Below are 27,007 nucleotides of genomic sequence, written 5' to 3' on the forward strand. Positions count from 1 at the left end.
TTCTCTTGATGGGGAGGAGTTAGAACGGGTGAATCATTTCAAGTACCTTGGCAGCTGGTTAAATGTAAATTGTGACTCTGATGAAGATATAATAACTAGGATCGAAATATCACGGAAGGCTTTTATGACCTAGAAACCAGTTTTATGTAACAGAAACCTGCCGATGAATATTCGAAAGAAGGTCCTGAAGTGTTAAGTGTGGTCTATTTTATTGTATGGTTGTAAGACATGGACGTTAAAAACCACAATGCTAAACAAAATAGAAGCATTCGAATTGTGGTGGTATCGACAAATCCTAAAGATATCGTGGGTTTCGCACACTTCCAATGAAGATGTTCTTCAAATGATGAATTCAGAACGTCTGCTCATAAGTATCATAAAGAGGAAAAAAACAGAATACTTCGGCCATATATTTCGAGGGCCTAAATACCATCTGCTTCGCCTTATACAAGGACAAGTGGAGGGAAAGAGATGGATTGGTCGAAAGAAACTTTCATGGCTGCATAATATTAGACAATGGTGTGGCTGCACAATAGAAGAATTATTTCGCGCAGCAGCCGATAAAGAGAGGTTTCAGGAAATTGTAAACATGATGACGGCCAACGTCTGAATACAGACACGGCACCTAAAGAAGAAGAAGGTTAAGCTAAATAACTGGTCTTTGAAAAACATAAAATTCTCATTTTTGGCTGCACGTGCCAAAATCCTGTGAACTGCGTGGGCACTCCACTTTAAATTAGGTGAGGGAGTCTTTATTAATTCTCCATTTACTGATTTGTAGATTAGGTGGAAGAGCGTAAGTGGCAGAGCACTCTTTTGTGCTATGGTCAAGAAATTGTCTCCGAAGGCAGAGAAATCAGAAAATGGTCAATCACATCAGGACACAGAAGCCAATAGTACCTCTAGTCATATCATTATGGCACGAACAACATCTATTGTTACTGACTGGGACAGTGGAGTAAGATAAAGTTACAGAACATATAGGAACCCATGATCTTGGAGCCAAAAAACGAGAGACATGTCCGACTAGTTCAGTTTTATCACAGCGAATATTTAGTGATAATGAATAACATTTACAAACGAACTCTTTAGAACAGTTTGTACACAAAAATAGAATAGCCTTGACAACATTCTTCTCCCATAGAAGAGGAACATAAGGAGAAGAAAACCCATTATAAAACGGAAGCAACTTAGTAACGTAACCAAAAATGAAAGTTTCAGTATTATAAATATTATATAATCACCAAGTAATGTGCAGTTTTTATTACACCTTAATTTCTAAGGGATTTCCCTCTCATGATAAGTTCAAACATGTCCAGCAATATTGGAAAAGTTCTACATCTCAAAATAAAATACCCGTAATTGTCGAAAATACACGATATTTTGCTGTTTTAACAAAAACTGGACACATAATTTGAAATGTGAAAGGAGAGCAAAAGCAAGACATGTCTAGGACTTATTTTATTCTTTATATACCTCATATGCTGAAGAATTTCTAAGAACTATTTAGTCATTAACAACCAGATCCTTGCTCTTAAGTTGAATAATATTAACATTTCAAGTAACGTTAGTTTTATTTATTTTTAGCCTTTGATTTCTGTAACAAAGTAAGGACAGATGTAAAACTATCTGCCCCACTAAGAGAAATGTGCTACAGAAAAATGTGCTGTAGAAATGTGTTTTGAAACTTCTACATGTCTGAAGTCTGACCTATATAAATTTTTAAGCATGTGCTACAAATAATTAAGCACTTACCACAAGCGGTACCGAGACTCTTTTGAGCTCTTTATCGTTGACAATTAAATACATTCTTAGCTTGAGTAATCTATCTATGTTACTGATCGCCATTTGACAACAACTATCCCTACACGAGTACTACACTTACCATACAAAAGCCTAACAAAAGTATTAAAATAATCTCTAATAAAAATATCGAATATATAAGAGGGTCTCTTGCATTTAAGCTACAAGGGATGCATTCATACAAAAAGTAAAAATGTGTACTACTGTTTTGTGTATTCGGTAGGCAATCTCTTATTGCTCATATAATAATTTAATATCACGTTAAGTTTACTATATAACGACAGAACTATAGTGTCCCATAGGAACAACGTTTACAAAATGTTATTGGGGTTGTATTTTATGCAAAAAGTTAGTTCAAAAATATAATATCAAGTTATTTGTAACCAGTATTAAAATGTAAAATATTAACAATGTTGCAGCGAATTTTGGAAAATTACATTTAGACTTACTTCCTTTAAACGTTGAGAGATTTGTGTGGGCTGTGCAAAAAACCCAATGTGATTAGGAATGAAGTTGACCATTCATAATTTCTGCAGAAAAAAGGATGTTTGTTAGCACTCAGCCCCCTACCGACCAGACAGGGCCTCTGTAGACATTTTTTTTTTCTAAACTCAAGTTATCTTTGGAAGTTTGAAGATTTGATCCCATCGAGCATATCAAAGAAAAATCAGTGGAAAAGTTAAAAAAATTGTTCCACAAGAACAGAAAGAGAGAAATCCCAAAGAGATACCTCATTATTGAATGTCAATAAGGAATAGCATCAGTCACAGTCATAGTTGTGTGGTACAAAAACTACGAGAAACCTCCTCAACCGCTTCCGAAAACTCTAATATCTTGATAATAGAAAAAAATCTTGAGATGTTGTATGTTTTTAAACTTTTTATGAGAAGTAAGGAATCCTCCAAATCTTCATGATTTCATAAACAAAAAACACCATGAGGGAAAGCATGAAAATATTTGGAAGTTGAGCGTACTGTGGAAATCAGATAATGTCAGCTAAGTCAGCTTATGCATCAAGGTAAAAGGATTTATCGATATCGTGGCTAAAGGCCATAGGACATTGAATGATTTGTAATATTTTTAAATAAAGCTTTTAAACATTTAGTCCCTATCTAACGTTTTCAGAAACACTCAAATATGTATAAGTACTTAATCTTTTGGACACATTATAGAAACATTAAATCGTGTTATATGACTTCTGGATATAAATCTAAAAGTACTTCGCCAGAATTCACAGCAATATTATTAACCTATTAACTGGTAAAAAAAGGTCTACAAATATTAGTTTTCAAACAAAAATTTCTTGTGGTGATTGGCTAATTTGTTCACTATCCCCACATACATACGAAAAGTACATTAATATTTTTATTCCACATAGAAAAACAACACATTAATTTTACTAGCACCATACATAAGACATAAGTATTGCTATATATAACAAAAACATGTTCCCACACAAAAAAAACAAGACGAAATCCCTACAAGTTCCGAAAGTGCTTCATTTAAAAAAATATTCATTGACAATCATCAACTTAACCAATAAACCAAATAAAGTTCTCAAATAACATCCAGGAAAAGTCCCATTTCTCAAAGTATTCACGGAATGTGGAGTCCTGCTCGATATGCTGACGACACGGTGGTCCTGAGAAATAGAATCCCTGACCTTCAAGAATTGGTGTAAACGACAAAGCAGGAGGATGGTCTAAAAGTGAATGCCACTACGACAAAATTAATACTATTCAGCTGCTAACCGGACGACGATGCTTACCAACAGATAGATCAACAAAAAATTGAGAAAATTATCTCATTTAAATTATTTGAATATTTACATCATAGAACCATCATATGGCTCCCAAGTTTGGACACTTACAAAGGAGAATATCGAGAAAGTGGCAAAAGCACCAAGATCGATGGAAATACAGATGTTGCATATAAGACTTAAAGATCGCAAAAGAAACGTCTGTATCAGGGCAGTAACCAAAGTGAAAGACGTTAAGGAACAGGTGGCAAAACTCTAATGGAAATTTGCAGGTTACACCATCCGACAAGCAGATGAAAGATGAAACAAGAAGATGATCTACTGGCGACCATGGGAACATAAGAGAGGAAGAAGAAAGCCTCAGATGAGATGGAGCGACGACTTCAAAAAGCATGCCAGTTCCAGATGGATGACCACAGCGCTGGATAGAAACCAGTGAAAAAGAGAAGGCGAGGCCTATGTCCAAAGATGGATAAAGGCTCAAAGATAGATAGATAGACATCATAGAATAACTAGACCCAAATAAGGAGATGCCCAAGTAAAAGATGATCAAATGTTATATTTTGATCTGTATTGTCATACGGAGCTGAGATATGGACTCCAAAGGTTGTTACTCTAGAAGTAATTGCAATGAGGAATGCTCCTAACATCCTGGACGAAGATGCAAGGCTGATAAACAACAATAATATCACAATATAATATGTAATGAAATTGATCTATTTAAAAAAAAATACGGTACACAACAAGAGACTTTAAAGCCAACTTGTGCTGTTGAAGGCCAAACAAGAATCGTGAAAACCAACAGAGAAGATATAGCGGAGAGATGAGATTATATTGCAGATATCTATATAAAGATGATCAGCGCCGGGAACCTATTCACCAAACCCATGAAGAACTGGAATAAGACCCTAATATACTTGAGAATTAAATAATATTAGTGATCAGCAAATTCAAGCACAACAAAGCACTAGGTCCAAATATGCTAACAGAAATACTCAAAGTGACAAAAGATACAGGAATAAGCTTTACTTGCTTTGTAACAACATACAGAGAGAGTCTGTAATTTGGAATAAATTCAATATTACAAATACTAATTGTTTTTTTGAAAAATGCTCAGACCCGTCGATTAGTATTTCAAATTCTCCTTTTTGACACACAATAATAATGTATACAGGGTGTCCCAATTTAGAGATATGATGTCATCGTTGATTTTCTTAAATGGCAACACTGTCATTTTGATAGCTATTTTGATAGGGTGTGTAAAGTTATACACAACTACAAAATATCAAATTTTTATTCTCTACCATTTACAAGATAATAGAAAATAACAAAGTTATGTTTGTAATTTGGAATAAATTCAATAATTAAAATACTAATTGTTTTTTTGAAAAATGCTCAGACCCGTCAATTAGTATTTCAAATTGTCATTTTTGACATACAATAATAATGCATACAGGGTGTCCCAATTTAGAGATATGACGTCATCGTTGATTTTCTTAAATGGCAACACTATCATTTTGATAGCAATTTTGATAGGGTGTGTAAAGTTATACACAACTGCAAAATTTCAAATTTTTATTCCCTACCATTTACAAGATAATAAAAAGTAACAAAGTTATGGAAAAAAAGTAATCAAATAATAATAATTGAATTTAATTATTTCCATTAAGCAAATGCTCATAACGTTGCCCATTGACAATTTGACCATAATTGAGGGCAACATTATGAGTATTTGCTTAATTGAAATAATTAAATTCAATTATTACTTGATTACTTGTTTTTCATAACTTTGTTATTTTTTATTATCTTGTAAGTGGTAGGGAATAAAAAATTGAAATTTTGCAGGTGTGTATAACTTTACAGACCCTATTAAAATAGCTATCAAAATGACAGTGTTACTATTTAAGAAAATCAACGATGACGTCATATCTCTAAATTGGGACACCCTGTATATATTATTATTGTATGTCAAAAATGACAATTTGAAATACTAATCGACAGGTCTGAGCATTTTTCAAAAAAACAATTAGTATTTTAATTATTGAATTTATTCCAAATTACAGACATAATTTTGTTATTTTCTATTATCCTGTAAATGGTAAAGAATAAAAATTTGATATTTTGCAGTTGTGTATAACTTTACACACCCTATCAAAATAGCTATCAAAATGACAGTGTTGCCATTTAAGAAAATCAACGATGACGTCATATCTCTAAATTGGAACACCCTGTATACATTATTATTGTATTTCAAAAAGGACAATTTGAAATACTAATCGACGGGTCTGAGCATTTTTCAAAAAAACAAAGAGTATTTGAGATATTGAATTTATTCCAAATTACAGACTCTCTCTGTATAGCATTCCAACCAATGGTCTGACGACAGGACAAAGTCTACAATAACGACAATACATAAAAAGGCAGCTTCCATAAATGCGACAACTATAGAACGATCTCATGTTATAAAAGCAGACACAGAAAACATGAAAAGACCTCTACAAGGAAAGGTAGAACGCTGTAGATCACGAGGAAGATCTCCAACAATATGAATCGACCAAAAATCACAAGAATATTCAAAAGACCTATGCATGAGTTAAAAGAAATGACCAGAAACAAAGATCTTTGGAGAAGGACCATACACGGCATCACAACGACCACTACACCCCCTCCGGGTGGGGGGGGACACTGAAGAAAGACAGAGACAGAGAGAGAGAGAGAGAGAGAGAGAGACAGAGACAGAGAGAGAGAGAGAGAGCGAGAGAGAGAGAGAGAGAGAGAGAGAGAGAGAGAGATAAGAGATAGTTATGAAATTGTGTGGAATATAGTGAAAGAGTTAATGAAAATAATGCAAAACTAGACGATTAATAGAGGAAGTTTACGCTGAAAGTTAGTTAGAATCTGTCTTTATGCATCATTTATTCAGTAATTGGTTAGTTACACGATTATACTACTATTTTTATTACTAAAAACCCCTGTTTCGACGATTTGACAAGCTTCTCTAATACTCCAGGCTGTGGGTAAAAAATTGGTCGATTTCAGGATATAATTCAGGAATTTTTGAAACCTACCAGGTGTTGTAAAGGACGATGCCAGGAATAACTTCTACTAAAATGTGACCAAAAATATTGTGAGCTTTTTTTGTTATTGCGATTTTCATTTGTTAAATTTGCAATTTTTAGAGATTTTTAATTTTGCAGCTTAGGATATTGATTCTAGAGAAAAACTTTTTAATAGAAAGTTGTAGTAGATTAAAAAACCTACAATTTGAGCTATGGTAAGTTTAATTTCGTTTATTGGTTATAACAAAACAGCTTGCGAAAGGTCCAAAATGGCCGTTTTTTACAATTGCGTTATTTATTGTACAAATAATTTTTTTTGTTTTTTAAAGCTTTAAAATGAAGATCTTTCAATTTCAAACATAAAAAAAAATTGTAAGGCCGGATTAACGAATTTGTTGCTTAGATATTATAAATTGTTTATCTTAAGAGGTCAAATGTCGAAGGCTATAACTTTTTGAAAAAAAATCGTAGAGAGTTGGTGAAACATCCAATCTCCTTCTAAAGAGTTATATTTTTATATTCTGATGTAAATAAATGAGTAAAACATTTTTGAACCTCTAATTTTTGGGTTTGAAAATAAGGGGACAAATTTCGTTATAATCATTTAGAGCTGAAGCGGCCCTGTACATCCTATAAGTTTTTAACTTACAGATTATTGTTGCTGAAGACGAATCGAAGATTTATAAAAAAATTAAAAATTTCTACGACCAACTGAAGCCGAGCTAAATGTTGGGTTTGAAAATAAGGGGGGCAAATTTAGACATTTAGAGCTGAAGCGATAGAAGAAAATAAAAATGTTATACAACCACTGAAGCCGAGATAATTGTTTTTTTTTTCTTAAATCGTAGTGTCTTTATTTATAACAATTAAAAAATTATTTTACAGTCATTGACTAAAGAAAGACTTATATTATCTTAAAATAAACATTATTATAAAATATAGTTAAATTTAATTATTAAAAATTATTTTTAAAATCGGTGCTTTTGCGAGCGGCCGAATTTTGCTAATCGCCCGGCTCGCTTCAAATCCGCGTGCTCGGAAAATTTTTACGTAACTTGTATTACATTTTGACCGAAAACAATTTAATAATATTACCATTATAATATACAGTCTATTTACCACTGTATTTGTTTTTCTTGATAAACTTTTATATATGAAATCGCATTTCTGAAGAAATAATATTACAAAAATGATACATTATCTGAAATATATAACTGTATTTTTAATTTTTTCATTGTTTTATAAATATAATAATAATAATGGTACTTCTTATTATACAATATAAAACTTTTCCTTCTTGTAGTGACTATCCGTTTTGGATGTTGGCGACCATCATGGCAATCTGTACTTGCTCACTAAATCGGTACTGCTGCTCTAAAAAGATTTGTAGTTGTTGTGTTGAACGACGTACGTAAATTTTCTAGCAAGGTAATCATTCGCCTTCCTGGTTCTCAGTATCCAATAATTGGGGTTTGCCAAATTGCCATGATGGTCGAGAACATCCAAAACGGATAGTCACTACAAGAAGAAAAAGTTTTATATTGTCTAATAAGTAGTAACATTATTATTATTATATTTATATAACAATGAAAAAATTAAAAATATAATTATATATTTCATATATACGTAATATCATTTTTGTAATATTTCTTCAGAAATGAGATTTCACATATAAAAGTTTTGTCAAGAAAAACAAGTACAGTGGTAAATAGACTGTATATTATAATGGTAATATTACGTAAGTTACGTAAAAATTTTCCGAGCGCGCGGATTTGAAGCAAGCCGGGCGATTTGCAAAATTCGGCCGCTCGCAAAAGCACCGATTTTAAAAATAATTTTTAATAATTATATGTAACTATATCTTATAGTAATTTTTATTTTAAGATAATATAAGTCTTTCTTTAGTCAGTGACTGTAAAATAATTTCTTAATTGTTTTAAATAAAGGCACTACGATTTAAGAAAAAAGAAACAATTATCTCGGCTTCAGTTAGTTGTAGAAAATTTTTATTTTTTTATAAATCTTCGTTTCGTCATCAGCAACAATAATATGTAAGTTAGAAACTCATAGGATGTACAGGGCCGCTTCAGCTCTAAATGTTTATAACGAAATTTGCCCCCTTATTTTCAAACCCAACATTTAGCTCGGCTTCAGTTGGTCGTAAAATTTTTTAATTTTTTTATAAATCTTCATTTCGTCTTCAGCAACAATAATCTGTAAGTTAAAAACTTATAGGATGTACAGGGCCGCTTCAGCTCTAAATGTTTATAACGAAATTTGCCCCCTTATTTTCAAACCCAAAAATTAGAGGTTTAAAAATGTTTTACGCATTTATTTACATCATAATATGAAAATATAACTCTTTAGAAGTAGATTGGATGTTTCACCAACTCTCTACGATTTTTTTTCAAAAAGTTATAGCCTTCGACATTTGACCTCTTGGGATAAACAATTTATAATATCTAAGCAACAAATTCGTTAATCCGGCCTTACAATATTTTTTTATGTTTATAATTGAAAGATCTTCATTTTAAAGCTTTAAAAAATAAAAAGAAATTATTTGTACAATAAATAACGCAATTGTAAAAAACGGCCACTTTGGACTTTTCGCGGGCTGTTTTGCAATAACCAATAAACGAAATTAAACTTACCATAGCTCAAATTGTAGGTTTTTTAATTTACTACAACTTTCTATTAAAAAGTTTTTCTCTAGAATCAATATCCTAAGCTGCAAACTTAAAAATCTTTAAAAATTGCAAATTTAACAAATGAAAATCGCAATAACAAAAAAAGCTCACAATATTTTTGGTCACATTTTAGTAGAAGTTATTCCTGGCATCGTCCTTTACAACACCTGAGAGGTTTCAAAAATTCCTGAATTATATCAAGTTTTTTCACCCACAGCCTGGGGTATAAGTGTTATGCAACATTTTCCCCCTAAACATAGTTAATTCTACCCCGTTAACAGACAATTCTCAATATAACTGCTTTCCATAACCGAATCAGGTATCTAAAAGACTCATTAATATTCAGCTCAGCAAGATGTTTTTGTTGTTGGAGGTGTAAAATTACATAAACAAGGGATCATTTCATAAAACAGGTAGATCCCTTGTTTATGGAATTTCACACCTCGAACAATATAGTATTAATGAATCTGTTAGATTGCTGGTTGTACTTTATAGTAGTAAACACTTCAAGACTACTAACCGAATAGAAACAAGTGATCCAGCCTCTCATTGTCATGGGCAACACGTTGTCCAACGTGTCAATATCTTTGCTGAATCTATTCAGAATCCTTCCCAAAGGAGTCACGTCGAAGAATGTAGTACATGGAGCTTTTAGTACGTTACCGAGTATCAAGTTATGCAAAGCTCTTGCTGAGTTTAAAGATCCCACGTACAGCGCCAACGAGGCAAACAATATCGTTACAACTGAAAACCCAAAAAATATTTAAATGGTCATTTACACTGTTTTTAAGTAGAATGAGGACTTTAAAATTGGTACTCAGTTTTACAATCAGCCAGTAATTCCATACTTAAAGAAGGGACCATGTACTATCTTTATATCAGATACCTACCATTCAATTATGTTATTGGTATTGATTTAAGCCTTCTGGACTCAAATTAAAGACTAAAAAAGACAGTTCAATGAAGACAATGCTAAACCGAGGTTGATGAGTTTGAAGGAATATGAGGATAATTCTCAGAGAATAAACTGAAGTATCATCAGTACATTAGAATGAGCTCCACGATCGGTGATCATAACGGGAGAGTTGACTAGATTAGGATCAGGGACCAACAGCGCTCCAGGTTCTTGTTCCAAGTATCCCTCCCATACTAATAGAATCTTACATCAGAACAACATCTGACAACAATTTGATATCAATACTCCAATTCCTCGATCAATGCCTTTCTCATAACCTACAGAAGTAAACCAGACTGTCAATCAAAGAGGGCAGGTGTCTTAAGAGCAACTCAGCGAGGACTGAAATCTTGCATAAATGCATAGGAACTGCAAAAGCAGAGCCTATCGATCCATTTGGCTTGAGAAATATTCAGCAGAAGGTGTCAGAAAGGTTACCACAGGGATAACTGGCTTGTGGCGGACAAGCGTTCATAGCGATGTCATTTTTGGTCCTTCGATGTCGTCTTTTCCTATCATTGCGAAGCAAAATTTGCCAAGTGTTGGATTGTTCACCTATATGCATTAAATAGGAGCTGGATTTAACTCGTCGTGAAACAGGTTAGTTTTACCCTACTGATGACTAGTAGTTGCGACAGTAATCCTGCTCAATACGAGAGGAACCGCAGGTTCGGACATTTGGTTGACGCACTTACTCGAGCGGGTAATGGTCCGAAGGTACCATCCGTGGGATTATACCTGAACGTCTCTAAGACCTTTCTACGATAGGTGGCAACGATATCTCTTAGAATCGACGTTAATAATAAGTCCAGAAGAAACATGTTACGATTACTTAAGTATGAAATTACTAGTCTTTGGCGAATCTGCCACTACTCATTTATTCAGTTAAATTCGAAATACTATTTCAAAGATATTAAAAGTTATTCTACTAATTCTAAAGTTCTTTCGTTGTGGCGATAGTTTTTCAGTGACAAAGTTCTGTTTCAAGCAAAGCTGCAGTCTCTTAGGATTTTTCCGTGTATTTCTTCTGGATGAAGAAGCATATTATTGAAGGACAAAACCACAGAAAACCTAACCTCCGTTTCAGAAGATTGCTGTATAGAATCTGAGAATAGTTAGGACGTTAAGTGTTGGTGGAGATGCATGGAAACAATACTTACAGGAATTATTTAAAGATGAGGTAAATATGAGACATGGTAAAAAAACTGGGACAAGTATCACAAAAGAAGAGTTCATGCATGCAGTAAAATTGGTATTATAAGATAGGAAAGCTACAAGCCCTGACGAGATACCACCAGAACCATATCCACGGAAAAACAGACCAATGGAAACAATGGACCATATCCACTGATTTCGGACATTCTATAGTGCCCAGTATTTGCCACAATAACGATTATGCCAGATTGCCAGGACTTTGGTCAGATTGCCAAAAGAACGGGAACTATCGAACTATTGGTAGTATAAGGAAAGATAAAAGGTCGAACACCAAGATGAAGAACTCAAACAAGATGGGCAAATCAGATGAAGACTCTGGTAGGAAAATACCTACATACATAAGGCCGTCCATCTGGCAGATGATCGCAGCCTATGGAGAAAGCAAGCTAACAATATTTAGAAAGTCACTAAAAAACACTCAAGGGGGGAAGACGAGGGAATCATTAAAGAGTTTAACCATCAAATTGGTTATCATGAACAAATCCGTGGAAAATTATGATTGGGTAAGTCTACCCTCCTAGGGATAATGCAAATAAAGTGAAGAATAAGTGTTACAAATTTGCTATACAGAGAACTTTTGACTTAAGCTCTACTTAATCACTGATTTAATATTTTAGTATGTACTAGATGTACTAGACTTTTCTCGCCATTGCTATTTGGTTCATTGCAACTGAGAATAACTTTAACAAGTTCTTGTCATTACTATTGTTGACAAATACATCTAAAATGTTTAATAACGTGTCTTCTTAGAAGTTTTGATTTAAAAGTGTAAATGAGCCATTTTAAAACAACAAAAATAAACATAAAACAACATAAAATAATACAAAAAGCAAGTGATTTTATCAATAACATTGGAAACAAATAACTAAGCAAAAACTAAAAAAATCAAAGCCAAAATAAAATACATGTTAAGAAAACTTTCATTTCTTTCGCGATATTTACAAAATGTTTACACTTAAATAATAAAAACAAGCATTTTTATTAATCGTGGGTTAACATTAGAACTATCTAACGTCATTAGAACCCTTTTGGATCCTTTGTCATTAAGTTTTCATTAAATAAAAGTTGAAGCTGATCAAACCCGTTTCTTATTTAGGGTTATGTCTATCGTTTGATTCTAAACAAACCAAATGCATATGATTGTAGATTTCACTGGAGTTGTCTGACCTCGTATATCTTTGAGCTGCTATTTAAGGGAACGTTTGAGTATACCTGACACCGATATTTTTTAGCCCTCAATATCCAGACTTCTAAGAAGTCCCATTGGTTTCGCAGCTGCATTTGCCTCCCTGATGAGGTTCAAAAAAATGCCTAGTCCAGGTATTCTTGCCTGGATAGCCTTCCTAGTGCTCTGTCCACGTTACCACTTTTACAGAAATTATATCTAAGTGAGCTAAGTCCAGAAAGTACACCTTTGATTATTCTAACTATAGCTTTTGGAAGCTCTACGGGTATTTTGGTATATACAGGTCACGGTTCCTATGATACTTTCTTAACATGCCTTTGTGATTAATTCCTTCACAAGTAGGAATAATTGTGAACGATGCAGTCATCAATAATTTGCAATATGCGGACGACACGGTACTCCTAGCTTCTACTCAAGAAGATCTGCAAATACTACTTGACAGTGTCGTTAGGAGCTGTCAGGAAGCAGGTCTGCATCTGAACATACGGAAAACCAAAATACTCGTAATAGTAAACCTGGTTTACCTTGGATATTAGGTAAATTGTAACGCAGAGACTCACGGTGAAATTAGATCCAGAATTAAACAGGTCAAAGCCGCTCTTAGAATGATGTCAAAGTATTATGTAACAGATAGGTACCTATATAAAATAAGCATTGAGGATCCGCTTACTTGGCTGCTACGTGTTCTCGGTCTTACTTTATGGTGTCGAGTATTGGACTGTGAATAAAAGTGATCTAAATCGCCTTGAGACTTTCGAAATGTTGTACTGTAGAAGAAATTTAAAAGTCTCTTGAGTGGAGAAGATTCGATACTCCACAATACTAGAACGTCTTAGCAAGACTACTGAGATTATAAAAAGAATCAAGACAAGAAGGCTAGAGTACTTTGGACATGTAATGGAAGATCACAAATATAGGTTGCTAGAAAATATTACGCAAGTGAAAATAGCAGACAAACGCAGTTCGGAACGGAGAAAGACTTCATGGTTGAAAAACTTGCGAGATTGGTATGGTGTTGATACAAGCATGCTATTTACGGCCGGTTTCACAAAGTAAAGATAACTTGTGGTTAAGAGATAACCAGAAGTTCCCCATTATAATATATTGGGGTAACCTCTGGTTATCTCTTAACTTTACTTTGTGAAACCGGCAGTTAGGGTGGCAGTGAATGAGTTTGAACTGTACTGGAATCCCATAAACAATTTGGTTGACTTAGAATCAATACTTGTATTTCCGTCGAGGACATCCCGATGTCATGATGTCTCTGATGATGATAAATGCTTATCAATAGTCGTTACATTATTCTCTATCCAGTTTTCTTAACATCGCACAAAAAAATTACAAACTAAAAAGTTAAAAGATGCGATTGATTACCTTAATATTAAATAAACGTAACTGTAGATCAAACGAACCAACAGAAAGTGGTTAAGAGGTAAAATTGAAATTTATAAAGAACCATTTCCGATGCAATTAATCAAAGACTAATACTCAAAAAGTTAGAAAATGAAATCAGTCTGTTATACGATAATCCATACTGACCTTGCAAATACTAGAATATAAATATAACTAATAGAACAATGTCTAAGTATATAAAGATCTATAGGTATAGTATTCATAGATTTGTTAACTACCCATTAATTCCAAATAACTGCCCTTTTACTATAAACTGAACCAAGTATGGTCATTTTTACGGTAATACCAATATACAGGGTGGTTCATAAAGAACGGATATTTTACAGTACAGAACCTGTGGTACGTATCCATTCTATATGAATCATCCTAAATATTGCCGTATGCAAATGATGTATGTGTGTATCGTATCTGTGTTATTTAAGTATGAACCGGATGCATAAATGTGCCTCATGGTCCCGACAGAGAATGACATTGTTATTGTTTATTGTTGATGGATCATCAAATCTTAATCGAGTCTGCAGTCAAATTTGAAACAATTAGTTGATGCCTCGTTACAAAATTTAGTCGCAATAAAGCAAAAAAAGATACTAATTGGAATTTTTTCAAAAGGAATTTTTTCATTCATGTTCCACTTAAAGCTACATGACAATTTGCGTGATTTTCGTCATGAAATATTGACGAGAAACGTCAAATGGCACGTCTCACGTAAAGTTTCACGTTTCATGTGCTGACGTGTTTAGTCCATAGACATATTAAGGATAGACAAGGCATACTGAGCAAAAAAGGGGAACGCGGAAGCAGTCGATCGGTGGCCTATCTATCTCTTTTAACCAAGCGATCCCGCGCATGTGACAGACCAATATGGATAGACCACTCAATCCTTAATATTGGCGTTACACCTTGATGCACAGAGCGGCCCATAGCTTGCCTAATCTACTAGTTATTATATCTACGTTTAGTCGACACTTTACGTGCCTTTTGACGTGATATGTGATATTTGACGTGAAAACTGACATGGGACGTCAGACGTCACGTTTTATGTCAAAACAGCACGTATTATGACAAAATGTCATGTAAAATGTTACGTTGCATGTCAAATGTCACATTTACCGTCAAAAATCACGTTATATTCGACGTCGTGTCATTGTGAATAAGTAGAAGTCAGCTAACTTCACAATGGTCGTATCGCTCAGCTCTGGCCAGTCGGTGTGGTCTAAAGATAAAAAATGGACTGATCCAGAGTGGAAGTTAAGGTCGACAAGATTCTACCTATTCAGGTTTCATAAGTATTCTCCAACATGAAGGAGTCTACTGGGAGTGAGCATAATATACCAAGAACAAACAACAAACATCGCGATGAACAGTCATAAACGGTCCGGCGAGTGGGTATGAACGGCGCAGTGATGATAAGCACGTACCGAACTAAGACTGTTTCTCCATTACTTTGACTGTTTGATCGTCTTTGGCTTGCAGAAATGTACCGATATGTGATCAATAATAGTAAGTATCCTAGAAAACATACTACATTATGAACAAACACCGTACATAGTTTGCATATCCAAATTTTTGTGTATGATGCTATGTACAAGCTAATTTGACAAGTTTAGAGCATCTCATGAATTTTGACTTCACAATATGTCACGTTCATATCATGACCTTTGTTGATGATTTCTGGAGAATTTTGACGTTTATCATCAGAGTTTTATGACCAAGAACAACTTCAGCGTTTCAAAACTTGACTATTTCTGCTTTATAAACCTCCCAACATTAGCATCCAACAAATAAACGATAAAGTTCATTGCAACATCCAACGACTCTTAACGACTGGTTTGAAAACTGAATACATAACAATTCAGATCTTTCAGTGTTGGAAGATCTGTAATGAGGGAGGATTTTTTCTACCAATCGTTGTCTTGGTTTACTAATTTTTTTTGCTAACACTGCTAACACATACTTAGCACCACAGCTAACTGTCCTGTGACTAAAGACAACAAGGCAGTATATCATAGGTGTGTCTCTACTAGCTTGTTTGTACAACTTTAGTGGATGTTATGTTTTTGGAGTCACTTAGTAGTCTCCAAAAAATGCCACCTGCGATCTAATGTTTCGCAGTCATACAATATATGTATGGTTGACTGCTTCAAGTCCTCATAGACTTGCATACACCTGCGGCTTGAGAAAACTCCACAAGAAAGAGTTTAACGGGGTGCATTCGCATCATCTCCGCGTGAGATGATCATGCCCTCAATTGTTCGTGCAGAATTTCCAATGTCGCAACCATTTAACTAACATAATAAGATACAAAATTATTGATGCTCCTTCGTATAACTTTAATTTTGGCATAAGAAAGAACTCGTTCGATAACCGAGGCATCAACTCATTCTTCGATCTTATCGGATCAAAAATTGACCTTCTGCGCAACTCAAAAACGATTTTAACAGCACTCCAGTGCCTGATGTCACCAACCCAGTTAACGATAGTTTGAAGTATTAAATTGTAATGTATCAAATGTTAAAAAATGTTGAGCAAACGGTAAAATTAACTAAAGGATAAAAGTAACGAAATACATCTCAAGATTCACCTAAATAGATGTCAGAATGCAGCCAAAACCAAAAATACAGCAACTAAAGAAAAAATACAAAAACATGCATGCAGGTACGTCGATCGAGAGCAAATCCAACGTTTTGAGAATATTAATCGATTGAATCGATTAGAAGAATCGATAAACTTAATCGATTTAATTTATTGTATAGATGTGCTCTCGAATGAAGAGTTTTGTTAATTAGTGGAAGAAGCAATAATTTGGTAATAAGTTTGGTGTGTAATTTGGGTTAAAAACATTTTTGGTTGTATTATTTTAAATCAATACAAAAATATAATAAAACAAAAAAAAATCGAAAAATTTTAAGTCAGTCCTTCTGACAAATAATTCATGTCAAGTCAAACTGGTCAATCGTACAGGTTTGAAAATTCAAACTGTGTGTCAAACTAGTTTGAAAAATAATTTATTTAGTAGATATACTTTTTGTCGAGATGAACATGTTATTTGCCAATTAAGATAAGAAAATTAATAATACAATGAGTGCCATATAAAAGCAACTTTATAGAGGAAGCGATTATAGTCAAAATAGGGTCGTAAATTTCTTGAAAATGATTCTGGGTACATGATTACGGGATACATGGATACTGGCCAAAAGCCACAGATATCGGGTATAACAACCCCTTAAAATGAATAAAATCACATCTAAATTCTTTTATATATTAAAAAGACAACATGGCTGAGTCAAACGATTTTGAGCCCACGTGAACAGCTTCCCATGTTGTCTTTTTAATATATAAAAGAATTTAGATGTGATTTTATTCATTTTAAGGGGTTGTTATACCCGATATCTGTGGCTTTTGCCCAGTATCCATGTATTTTATTGTGTCGTTTAGCAATTGCTCTTCTATGAAGGTTTTATAAGAGGACGAAGCTCTGATGATGGCACGTTATGTGTTGAAAGTACTTAGCTGATAATAAAACATTTTTTACACACTATCAAAATTCTTTTTGAGAACATACACCTGTTTGCCGTTTTGAGTATCAATTTGGATCAATATAGAGAGTAACTGTGGGAAGGTAGAGAGGTTCACCAATCAGAGTACACTGAACCGACGAAAAGACCAACATTTGCCTGAAAAGAAATACGTTCTACGGAACCCAGTTGCCAGACAGATTACTTCCGATATCTTCTACAACATAATCATAAGGTAAAAATTCACGAGAGGTATTTAGGAGGATAATAGAGTTAAGTATTGTCGTCCTGAACGCATTGAAACTACAAATACAGCCAAGAATGTACTATTCATTTACAAAAATAGTGTTTTCTTTACAGTTTTTCGTAGATTTTGTCAACATTTCACAATATGTGGGAAAATCAAAGTGATATTTGGAATAAGAGAGTGACTGGGGGAAGGTATAGAGAATTAAAAAGGCAGTATACAGAATCATAAACAGGGTGAGAAAAGAAGTACATTCTACGGAACCCAGTGACCAGACAGATGACTCACGACATCATCTACAACAAAATCATAAGGTATAAATACACGAGGGGCATTTAAGAGGATAATAGAGTTAAAACTTGTTCGAATTGTCGTCCGTAACAATTGGTAACTAAAAATACAGCCAAGAACATACTATTCGTTTAACAAAATAGTGTTTTCTTTACAGTTTTTCGTAGATTTTGTCAACATTTCAAAACATGTGCGATAAACAAAGTGATATTTTGAATAAATATGGTTTCAGTCTCATTACGATATAAAATATCTTCATTAAATCAAGCTAGTATATTTTAACCCAAATTATTACCCAAAATACATTATTACCATCATAAATAGCACTGAATTCATGCACAGAAAACGTTCAAAAACTTACCTTGTCCAAGACCTAGAGCACCATACACCCCGAGATACATATCTCGTCTTGCAGTGTCAACGGTATCGTTGACGACGATCTTTTGATCATCTGACCAAAGCCCCAACCAAACGTTGGAGCCGACACTGAAACCTTGGTACACTAAATTAAAAATCAAGGTGGCCAACATAAACACCAATCCGATAGACTTCAAGTAATGCTTGTAGACGGCCCAGCTGACGTTGCCCGTTTCTGCTTTCTCGGTTTCTATTAGCTTCTCGCCTTTCTTTGGACCTTTCTTACCGTCATCTATGGATAGTTTGTGGTTGCTTTTGTCCACGCTGTTGAGGCGTTGGATAGATCCGTTGCCGATGTGGTCGGAGCCTGTTTCTGATTGAGATTCTGAGACGCGAGACCTGTGCCTGACTAGTTGTCTTGCTACTTCTTGAGATAATGGTGTGTCGGCGAGTTGGTCTTTGAGTTCATCGAGTTCTGTAAAATTGTAATGTACAAATCAATGAATATACTTAATAACGAATAACAAAGTTTAAAAAAAAAACTAACGCATTCATATAAACGAATGATTTCGACAAAAATATACTTTTAACTTTAGATTCAAACTACATACTTTTCTTCTTACGGTGCCTATACATTCCGAATGTTGGCGATCAGCATGGCTATCCTAACCTTGCTTGCAGCTATTCGAAATAATCCGCTTGTAGACGTATTGAACCAATTTCTCAGGTTTTGAAGCCAAGACATTCTTCTTCTCCCTGGTCCGCGCTTTTAAAATACCTTGCCTTGAAGAATACGTTGCAACAAGACATAGTTTCTGTTCATTTCTCATAACATGGACAAGGTATTCTAGTTTGCGCTCTTTGATTGTGTTAATAATCAGCATACATTGCCCATTATACGCAGGACCTCAAGATTAGTCACACGATCCACGCGTGAAATTTTTAAAATGCGTCTGTAACACCACACCTCGAAGGCTTCCAGTTTTCTTAAAGAAGCTTCAGAAAGCATCCCGGCCTCTAATCCGTATAATAACGTATAAAATACGGTATGCGGCAAAATAAACAGTACTGAAATTCGTACGCCTCAAATTTGTATGTGTCATGTGCCGAAACGTATTGAGTGGTTTCTGAACGTTGTTATAACGTTTGTCAATATTATGTTAATGTTAGATACTTCAGGATGGTTTTCAGTTTTGCAGAAAAATTTTTTATAATGGAGTACTATTTTCGGCCTTACGGAAAAGGTCACAAAAATGGTCCAAGCTTAAAATCAACAGTGGTTTCAGCAGGACTAGATAACCTGTCACACTGCCAGAGAGTCTCTTCAAATACTGTGTGATCATTTTTGGAACTTCCAGTCACCAGAACTAACGCCACCAGATACGTACACATGGGGAATGCTGAAGGGGTCACCGTTTACCATTTCGGAATTAAGGACTAAAATTAAAGATTTTTTTCGTGCCAGAGGCAGTGGCGGATCTAGAAATTTCCCTTGGGAGGGGAAATTTGCTTTAGAGCGGTAACATCCAATGAAAAACCATCCAAGATATTTTAAGTGATTTTTTAAATATCTTATAGCCTTATTTTTAACAATATCTCTGTAATAATATTGTTGCTAGACAGGAAATTTTCATTGTATACCGGGTGTACCAATCAAACTGTGTTTTTTTCTGAAAGTTCGGAACACCCTGTGGAATATCCTAGAATTTATAAAATACTGAAATTAGAATCCAACTATAGCCTCAGGTTTTCTTAACATTCTGTTTTTGAATTCATTTGCTTATGTGGGATAATAAAAAAGTTAGGTACTTTAACAACTAGCCCTGTACTTCATCAATTAAGGGTGTTTCTAAATAAGTGCGACAAACTTTAAGGGGTAATTCGGCGTGAAAAAATAATAACTGTTTGCTTTATGTACGCAAATGCTACGTTTCCGAGATACGAGATGTTGAATTTTTTCTTACAAACTGACGATTTATTTATTGCTCTAAAACCGGTTGAGGTATGCAAATGAAGTTTGGTAAGTTTTAAGAGAAAGTTATAACGCCTTTTTTGACGTACAATTAAAAATTTTATATTCACTATTGGCGTGCATACGGGTAATATGATCGGTCATATTACCCGTATGTGCGCCAATGGTGAATATAAAATAGCTACCTCTTAAAACATACCAAATTTCATTTGCATATCTCAACCGGTTTTAGAGCAATAAATAAATCGTCAGATTGTAAGAAAAAATTCAACAACCCGTATCACGGAAACGAAACATTTGCGGACAAATGTTTACAAAGCAAACGGTCATTAGTTTTTCATGTAGAATGACCCCTTAAAGTTTGTCGCACTTGTTTAGAAACACCCTATATTGAGGAAGAACATGGCTAGTTGTTAAAGTACCTACCTAACTTTTTTTATCATCCCACATAAGCGAATGAATAAAAAAGCAGAATGTTAAGAAAAGCTGAGGCTATAGTTGAGTCTTAATTTCAGAATTTTATAAATGCTAGAATATTCCACAGGGTGTTCCGAACTTTTAGAAGAAAACACAGTTTGATTGGTACACCTGGTATACAATGAAAATTTACCTACCTAGCAACAACATTATTACAGCGATATTGTTAAAAAACAAAAATAAACAGCGATATTAAAAAAATCACTTAAATCGGACAACAGGTTTAGGAAATACGAGCCATTAAAAATGACCCATTTTGTGGGGTGCCCGTTTTTCGTGCCGGTGCGGTGGGTGTATTTTTATGTTTGAACAATTTTTTTTTTTTAATTTTGGACCTTGTTAGGGTGGGCATTTCCTCATTTTCCCTCCCCGTAGATCCGCCACTGGCCAGAGGGCATCTTTAACATCTGTTTTATAGGGAACGTGCGTCGTCGTGAATGATGTTTGCAAGGCTATATCATTTATACTAAATATATAAATAATCATAAACATTTCAATATTCATTTCAGTACTGTTTATTTTGCCGCATACTGTACATAGCATCTGATGACACAGATTTTCGTACCAAGTGGTAAATCGTGATTTCTGAAAATATACTTAATTCATACTAAATACCGTTCATATCCTTGTATCTTTAACTATTATTATCCTACTATTATCCTTTTTTCTTTTAAGGTTTGAGCCCTCGTCATTTGAGATTTTTGAACATAAGTATCATCTTGTCTTTTTCACTGGTCTTTCCTCATCATCATCAACATGTCCGCGTGCATTGGTGAACATACGTCTTCCTCAGCGATGCTCTATTCGGCTTCTACCAATACTTTTGATATTCTTTTGCTGGCTTATAAGAGTAGTAGCGAATGCTTTTTCGTAGTCCACGAATATCAGTGCCAATCATTTGTTGTATTCTGTAGGTTGTATTCTATATCCCGATCTAAATCCAATTTGCTCTCTGGGCTCTAACTTAGCCTCCCAATCTTTTTTTTATCATTTATACTATTCTACTATATTTTTGAATAAAAAAACTAGCATGCCAAAAAAAGCAAATGATCAAACACATGAAATGAAATGGATAATCGCGCTACAGCTAGAATATGTCGTTTATGACCTATAGGTACGATCTCTAAAATGAGAATGATTCGTATGCCAACCATCTCGATCTTTTTAAACTTCGAATCAAACGAAAACAATTTCAAATCCAATCAAATTCGGAAATCCAAATAAACGATTTGATATATTTTAAAAGATCAAGTGGCTTCAAACGTGAAAAATGGGTAAAAAATTGCACTCTAACTACGCTTATCTACATTTTGCAAACGACATACCGTTAGATTTTACTTTAGAACCTATAAAAACGAAAAAATATTATTTTTTTGCCCAAAAGTTCAGAGACAGGACACTAATGTAGCGTTACTGGAACAAAAAATATATAAAGTTTGCACAAAATATAGTTTCAAAATTGTAGGCACTAAGTTATTAGAAAATTCTTTCACTCTACCCATAATACCTTTATTTATCTGTTTTAGTCTGTTAATAACAAAAGTAAATATGTTTTAGGTATATCTGTAATATGTTTGGTTCGGAACCAAAACCAAACAATTGAAATACAAAGAAGAATCAGATGGGCGTGGGCAGCGCTTGGAAAGTTAATATGGATATTAAAAAGTATAAAGATACAACAGTACCTTGTATTTGATCAGTGCATCCTTCCTATGGACATTAACAAAGGCCAACATAAACAAAATAAAAATAACTCAGAGAAAAATGGAAGGATCCTTGTTGGGAATAAAACTGCAAGACAGAAAATAAAACAAGTGGATAAGAGAGAAAACAAAAGTAAAAAATGTAACTGAACATATCGAGGGGTTCGAGCAAAAACCCGATAACTAACAAAACCATTGTTCAATATCAAATATTCATAATTCATATCCAATATTAAACAGTATATTTTTATCACCCCGTAGATCACATGAAATAATTTTTTATCATATTTAAACATGTGCGGGCTATTTAATTTGTTTAATTGTTGCAATAATTCATAAACAATATTTTGGCAATGGACATTAATTCAGCTGACTAAGTAAAAACCTTTGTTCTTTTGGTCGTGTGGGCTATGACCCAATTCATGTTGCCAACAAGAGAGAACATACACTTAAATTCATTCACTAGTCAACTCAACCAGGCAAGATGTGCCTTAAAATTAATTCCTTCGAGTAACTTCAACGAGTCAATATGTAGTTTCATCAAAAGGGTCTCACGTTAATTCGCATACGAGCCACATATCGGTACAGCTACGTTCTCCCGGGGTTTTTTAGGTACCCTAGTGTCAGTCTCTATCAATAAATTATAAAAGTGCTTTTGGTGTTTCAATAACAGGCTATAGATCTCCACTGAGCCCGAAGATTAGATGAGACCTTTATTGGTTTTTATTTTGAATTTTTTTAATTATAAAATAAAAGTTAATTGTATATTATTCCAACAAAAATAAATTAATCTGCTATCTTTTTAGAAAATTAAAAGGTAAAATACGTCTTCTTCCGATTCTTCTCACATCATTACGTCTGGAATTCGACCTACGATATAATTACCGGTTTTTAAATTTGTGATTCAAGCATGCACCTCTTCTGAAAAATATTTTCTTGGCACATCTTTATCAAATCCGTTTTCTTTGCTTCACTTATTGGAAAGGTACTTTTATATAACTTTGGTAAATTGCCCGGAGTTGGTAAGTCTATGGTTGCTTTTTGGATGAAATTTGTTTTAGCCTTTTAGGGCGTAGAGTAGGAGTTTTTTTTTAATTCAAACCAATATCTTCTGATATTTTTATTAACTGGTCACCGTTTTCCGCTATTGTCTTCTTTAGAATATCATCCAGTAGAATCACTGTTAGTTACAGCATTTATTCTATCATCTGAGAATATACACATACACAGCGTTTTTTAAAAAACATTTGACACACTGGAATTCATTCATGGTAAGCTAGTGGAAAGAAACATTTCTTACTAAATGTTCGTTCCTTTCTTTGGGAAGTTTTAGGGACAAGTCTAGTCCTAATTAGTTTGACAGTTATATTGTACAAAATAAAAATTTTTACTAGACTAGACTACTACTACTAGACTCCAGTAATTTCTACAAAGTTTCAATAGTCTTCATAGTCCAGGGCGCATCTGTTTTGAGATGGACGTTGAGAGGTGCTCAAATGTTTTTGCAGAAATTGCTTGAAAATAAATCAAATAATAATATTTGAGTTATCCTCCCTCTCAAAAAGGTCCGGAACATTGTTTAAATAATCAAAATGTCAAAAATTGAAGGAAAAATTCGATTTTTTTCTTCGTTTTTTGATTATAACTTTTAAAGTATTCATTTCCGAGAAAAGTTGTATTGACATAAAAGTTGCGTAATTAAATTTCCTACAATATAGAATTGGTCCAAAATTAAAAAAATAGTCACCCTAGTTGCAAAATAGCAATAATTGCGAAAAAACCATACAAAAACAAGTATTGGCATTTTACGTTTTTCAACCATTTATGCTACACTTAGGACCTTCATATTTCACCCAGAAAAACCTCATGATACAGTACAACAATACTGTAAATTTCATTAACATCGGTTCAATAGATTTTGCAAACTAAATTTTGCAATCCAGCTTTCGCAAAAAAAATTTATTTTTTCAAAATGTTACAGGACTGAAAATAAAGCAGATAGCAAGTTGAAATTTTTATTGCTTATAGAAGTGTACTGTACCTTTCAGTTGCAATTTTCAAAATTAAAATCGATTCATTACCACGGCGTCAAAAAATTTTTGAAATAAACAATAATTTTTGGTGCTACGCGCAGGACAGCGGTGTTCGATTCACACAAGTTGATTTCCACCAAAATTTCTTCCTATCTTTATCTAATATATTATTTTCTTACTCTATATTTTGTTGTATTTTAATATTTTAATTCCACAAAAATCAAACTAATTTTATTATTGTTTGTGAAATATTGTTTAAACAATTGCATATGTTTAAAAATAATACACTTTTATTATTTAAGTTAAAATATATGAACATAGAAAGTTTTTGCTAATAAAAGTGTTATTTCAAAGGATAGAGTATGTGTTTTTATTTTGCAATAAACAAATTTATTTATTTATATCGAAATGTAACAAAAATTTAAATGTATCAATCATTATCAAAGGTCAATGGAATGCCCAATCAGAGAAAACTATCCGCTGTCCTGCGCGTAGCACCAATAATTAATGTTTATTTAAAAAAATCCTGACGCCGTGATGTTAATCAATTTTAATTTTGCAAAATTGCAAATGAAAGGTACGGTACACTTCTATAAGCAAAAAAAATTTCAACTTGCTATCTGCTTTATTTTCAGTCCTGTAACATTTTGAAAAAATGAATTTTTTTTACGAAAGCTGGATTGCAAAATTTATTTTGCAAAATCTATTGAACCGATCTTAATGAAATTTACAGCATTGTTTTACTGTATAATTAAGTTTTTTAGGGTGAAATATGAAGGTCCTAAGTGTAGCATAAATGGTTGAAAAACGTAAAATTCGAATACTTGTTTTTGTATGTTTTTTTCACAAAAATTGCTATTTTGCAACAAGGGTGACTATTTTGTAAATTTTTAACCAATTCTATATTGTGGGAAATTTAATTACGCAACTTTTATGTCAATACAACTTTTCTCGGAAATGAATACTTTTAAAGTTATAATCAATAAACCAAGAAAAAAATCGAATTTTTCCTTAATTTTTTGACATTTTGATTATTTAAACAATGTTTCGGACCTTTTTGAGAGGGAGGATAACTCAAATATTATTATCTGATTTATTTTCAAGCAATTTCTGCAAAAAAATTTGAGTCACCTCTCAACGTCCAAATGTACTAATATTTTTACAGATGGGCCCTGGTCTATCAGACAACTTTTCAGTACACTTAAATTTAAATTTACTACAATTGATTTGCTGTGGTACCTTGGAAGCTCTGAGTTTGTTTTTCATTATAAATATGGGCCCCATTTTAACCGCTTTTTTTTGTTTTCGTAATATTCAATTGTCAATTTACGCCATACTTTACTGGGGTTTCGCAGGAAAAAAGTGTGCTGAAATTTAATAAACCATCATAGTCTAAAATTCTTTATCGGATTTTCGCATGAATATATTTTGTCAAAATGAACAATTTTGTAATCTTCATCTCCGATAAAATTAATTATCAGTTTTTAACTTAGAAATATAGAAATATTTCTAATAAAATTAGTAACTTTACACAGGAAAAAGAAGATAAATGATTCTACCGGATTCTCATATTATAAATATGTTTACAACAAAGTATTTTTATCAGTAAAGATATATATCGGGTTGGTGTTATTTAAAAATATGAGTTACCGATTTTTACCATGTTTGGTTTTTATTACTTATTGTGCTTAAAAATGTTAATATCAAATAATAACATTTACCAGTGGTAGGAGACGTGTTTTTACTACAGCAAAAATAAAAATACCGAATTTCCTAATTTTGGTATGTATTTATCTCAAGGAACAAAGGTGACATGTTGCCAACTTGAGCTTTCAGCCTGGGGGTGGATGCCACCCCTTCTCGGGGGTGAAAATTATTTTATCGAAAATAACCCCATAATTCGATAGAGGGACAAATTCTAAGCAAAATTTATTATATAAAGTTATTAAAATAAATGAAAACTTTTTTAGTTATTGAAGATCAAAGATTTTAATTTTCCTTAAGAAAAATTCATGTTTTTAACCGATTTTTCATCAATAACTCAAAAACTATAAGTTTTTACAAAAAAGTTACTATTACTAAAATTGAAGCTAATAAGAAATAAAATAAACGCTTTACCAGAAAAACCTTTTAGTGTTAACCGTAAAAAAGTAAAAAAATCCAAGTATTCAAGCTGAAATAACGGGAAAATGATGCATTTTATAACATAAACTTATTAAACATTTGTCAAAGTACTTAAAAATATCTATCAAATGAGCCCCTGAACATGTTGATAGCATTAAAATTTATGCACCAAATTTTTTTCAAAATTTATCTTTTAAAAATTTTTCCAAAA

General features: G+C 33.3%; 1 protein-coding gene across 18 annotated transcripts in view; it reads right to left on the reverse strand.

Moving 5' to 3' along the window:
• LOC126891618 (multidrug resistance-associated protein 1) overlaps positions 1–27,007 on the reverse strand; it is a 225,239-nt gene that overhangs the window by 88,856 nt on the left and 109,376 nt on the right. For 8 of the 18 annotated variants that reach the window (XM_050660814.1, XM_050660817.1, XM_050660816.1 and 5 more), the window contains exons 13-14: positions 22,262–22,282; positions 18,492–18,962 (exon numbers count right to left, since the gene is read on the reverse strand). In XM_050660814.1, coding sequence (XP_050516771.1) covers positions 18,492–18,962; positions 22,262–22,282 — 492 coding nt within the window. Of the gene's footprint in view, positions 1–9,828; positions 10,053–18,491; positions 18,963–22,261; positions 22,283–27,007 lie in introns of all 18 variants that reach the window. The other 10 variants (XM_050660827.1, XM_050660828.1, XM_050660823.1 and 7 more) reach the window with 3 other exon arrangements.

The sequence above is a fragment of the Diabrotica virgifera genome, chromosome 9, assembly GCF_917563875.1.
Source record: "Diabrotica virgifera virgifera chromosome 9, PGI_DIABVI_V3a".
NCBI lineage: Eukaryota > Metazoa > Arthropoda > Insecta > Coleoptera > Chrysomelidae > Diabrotica > Diabrotica virgifera.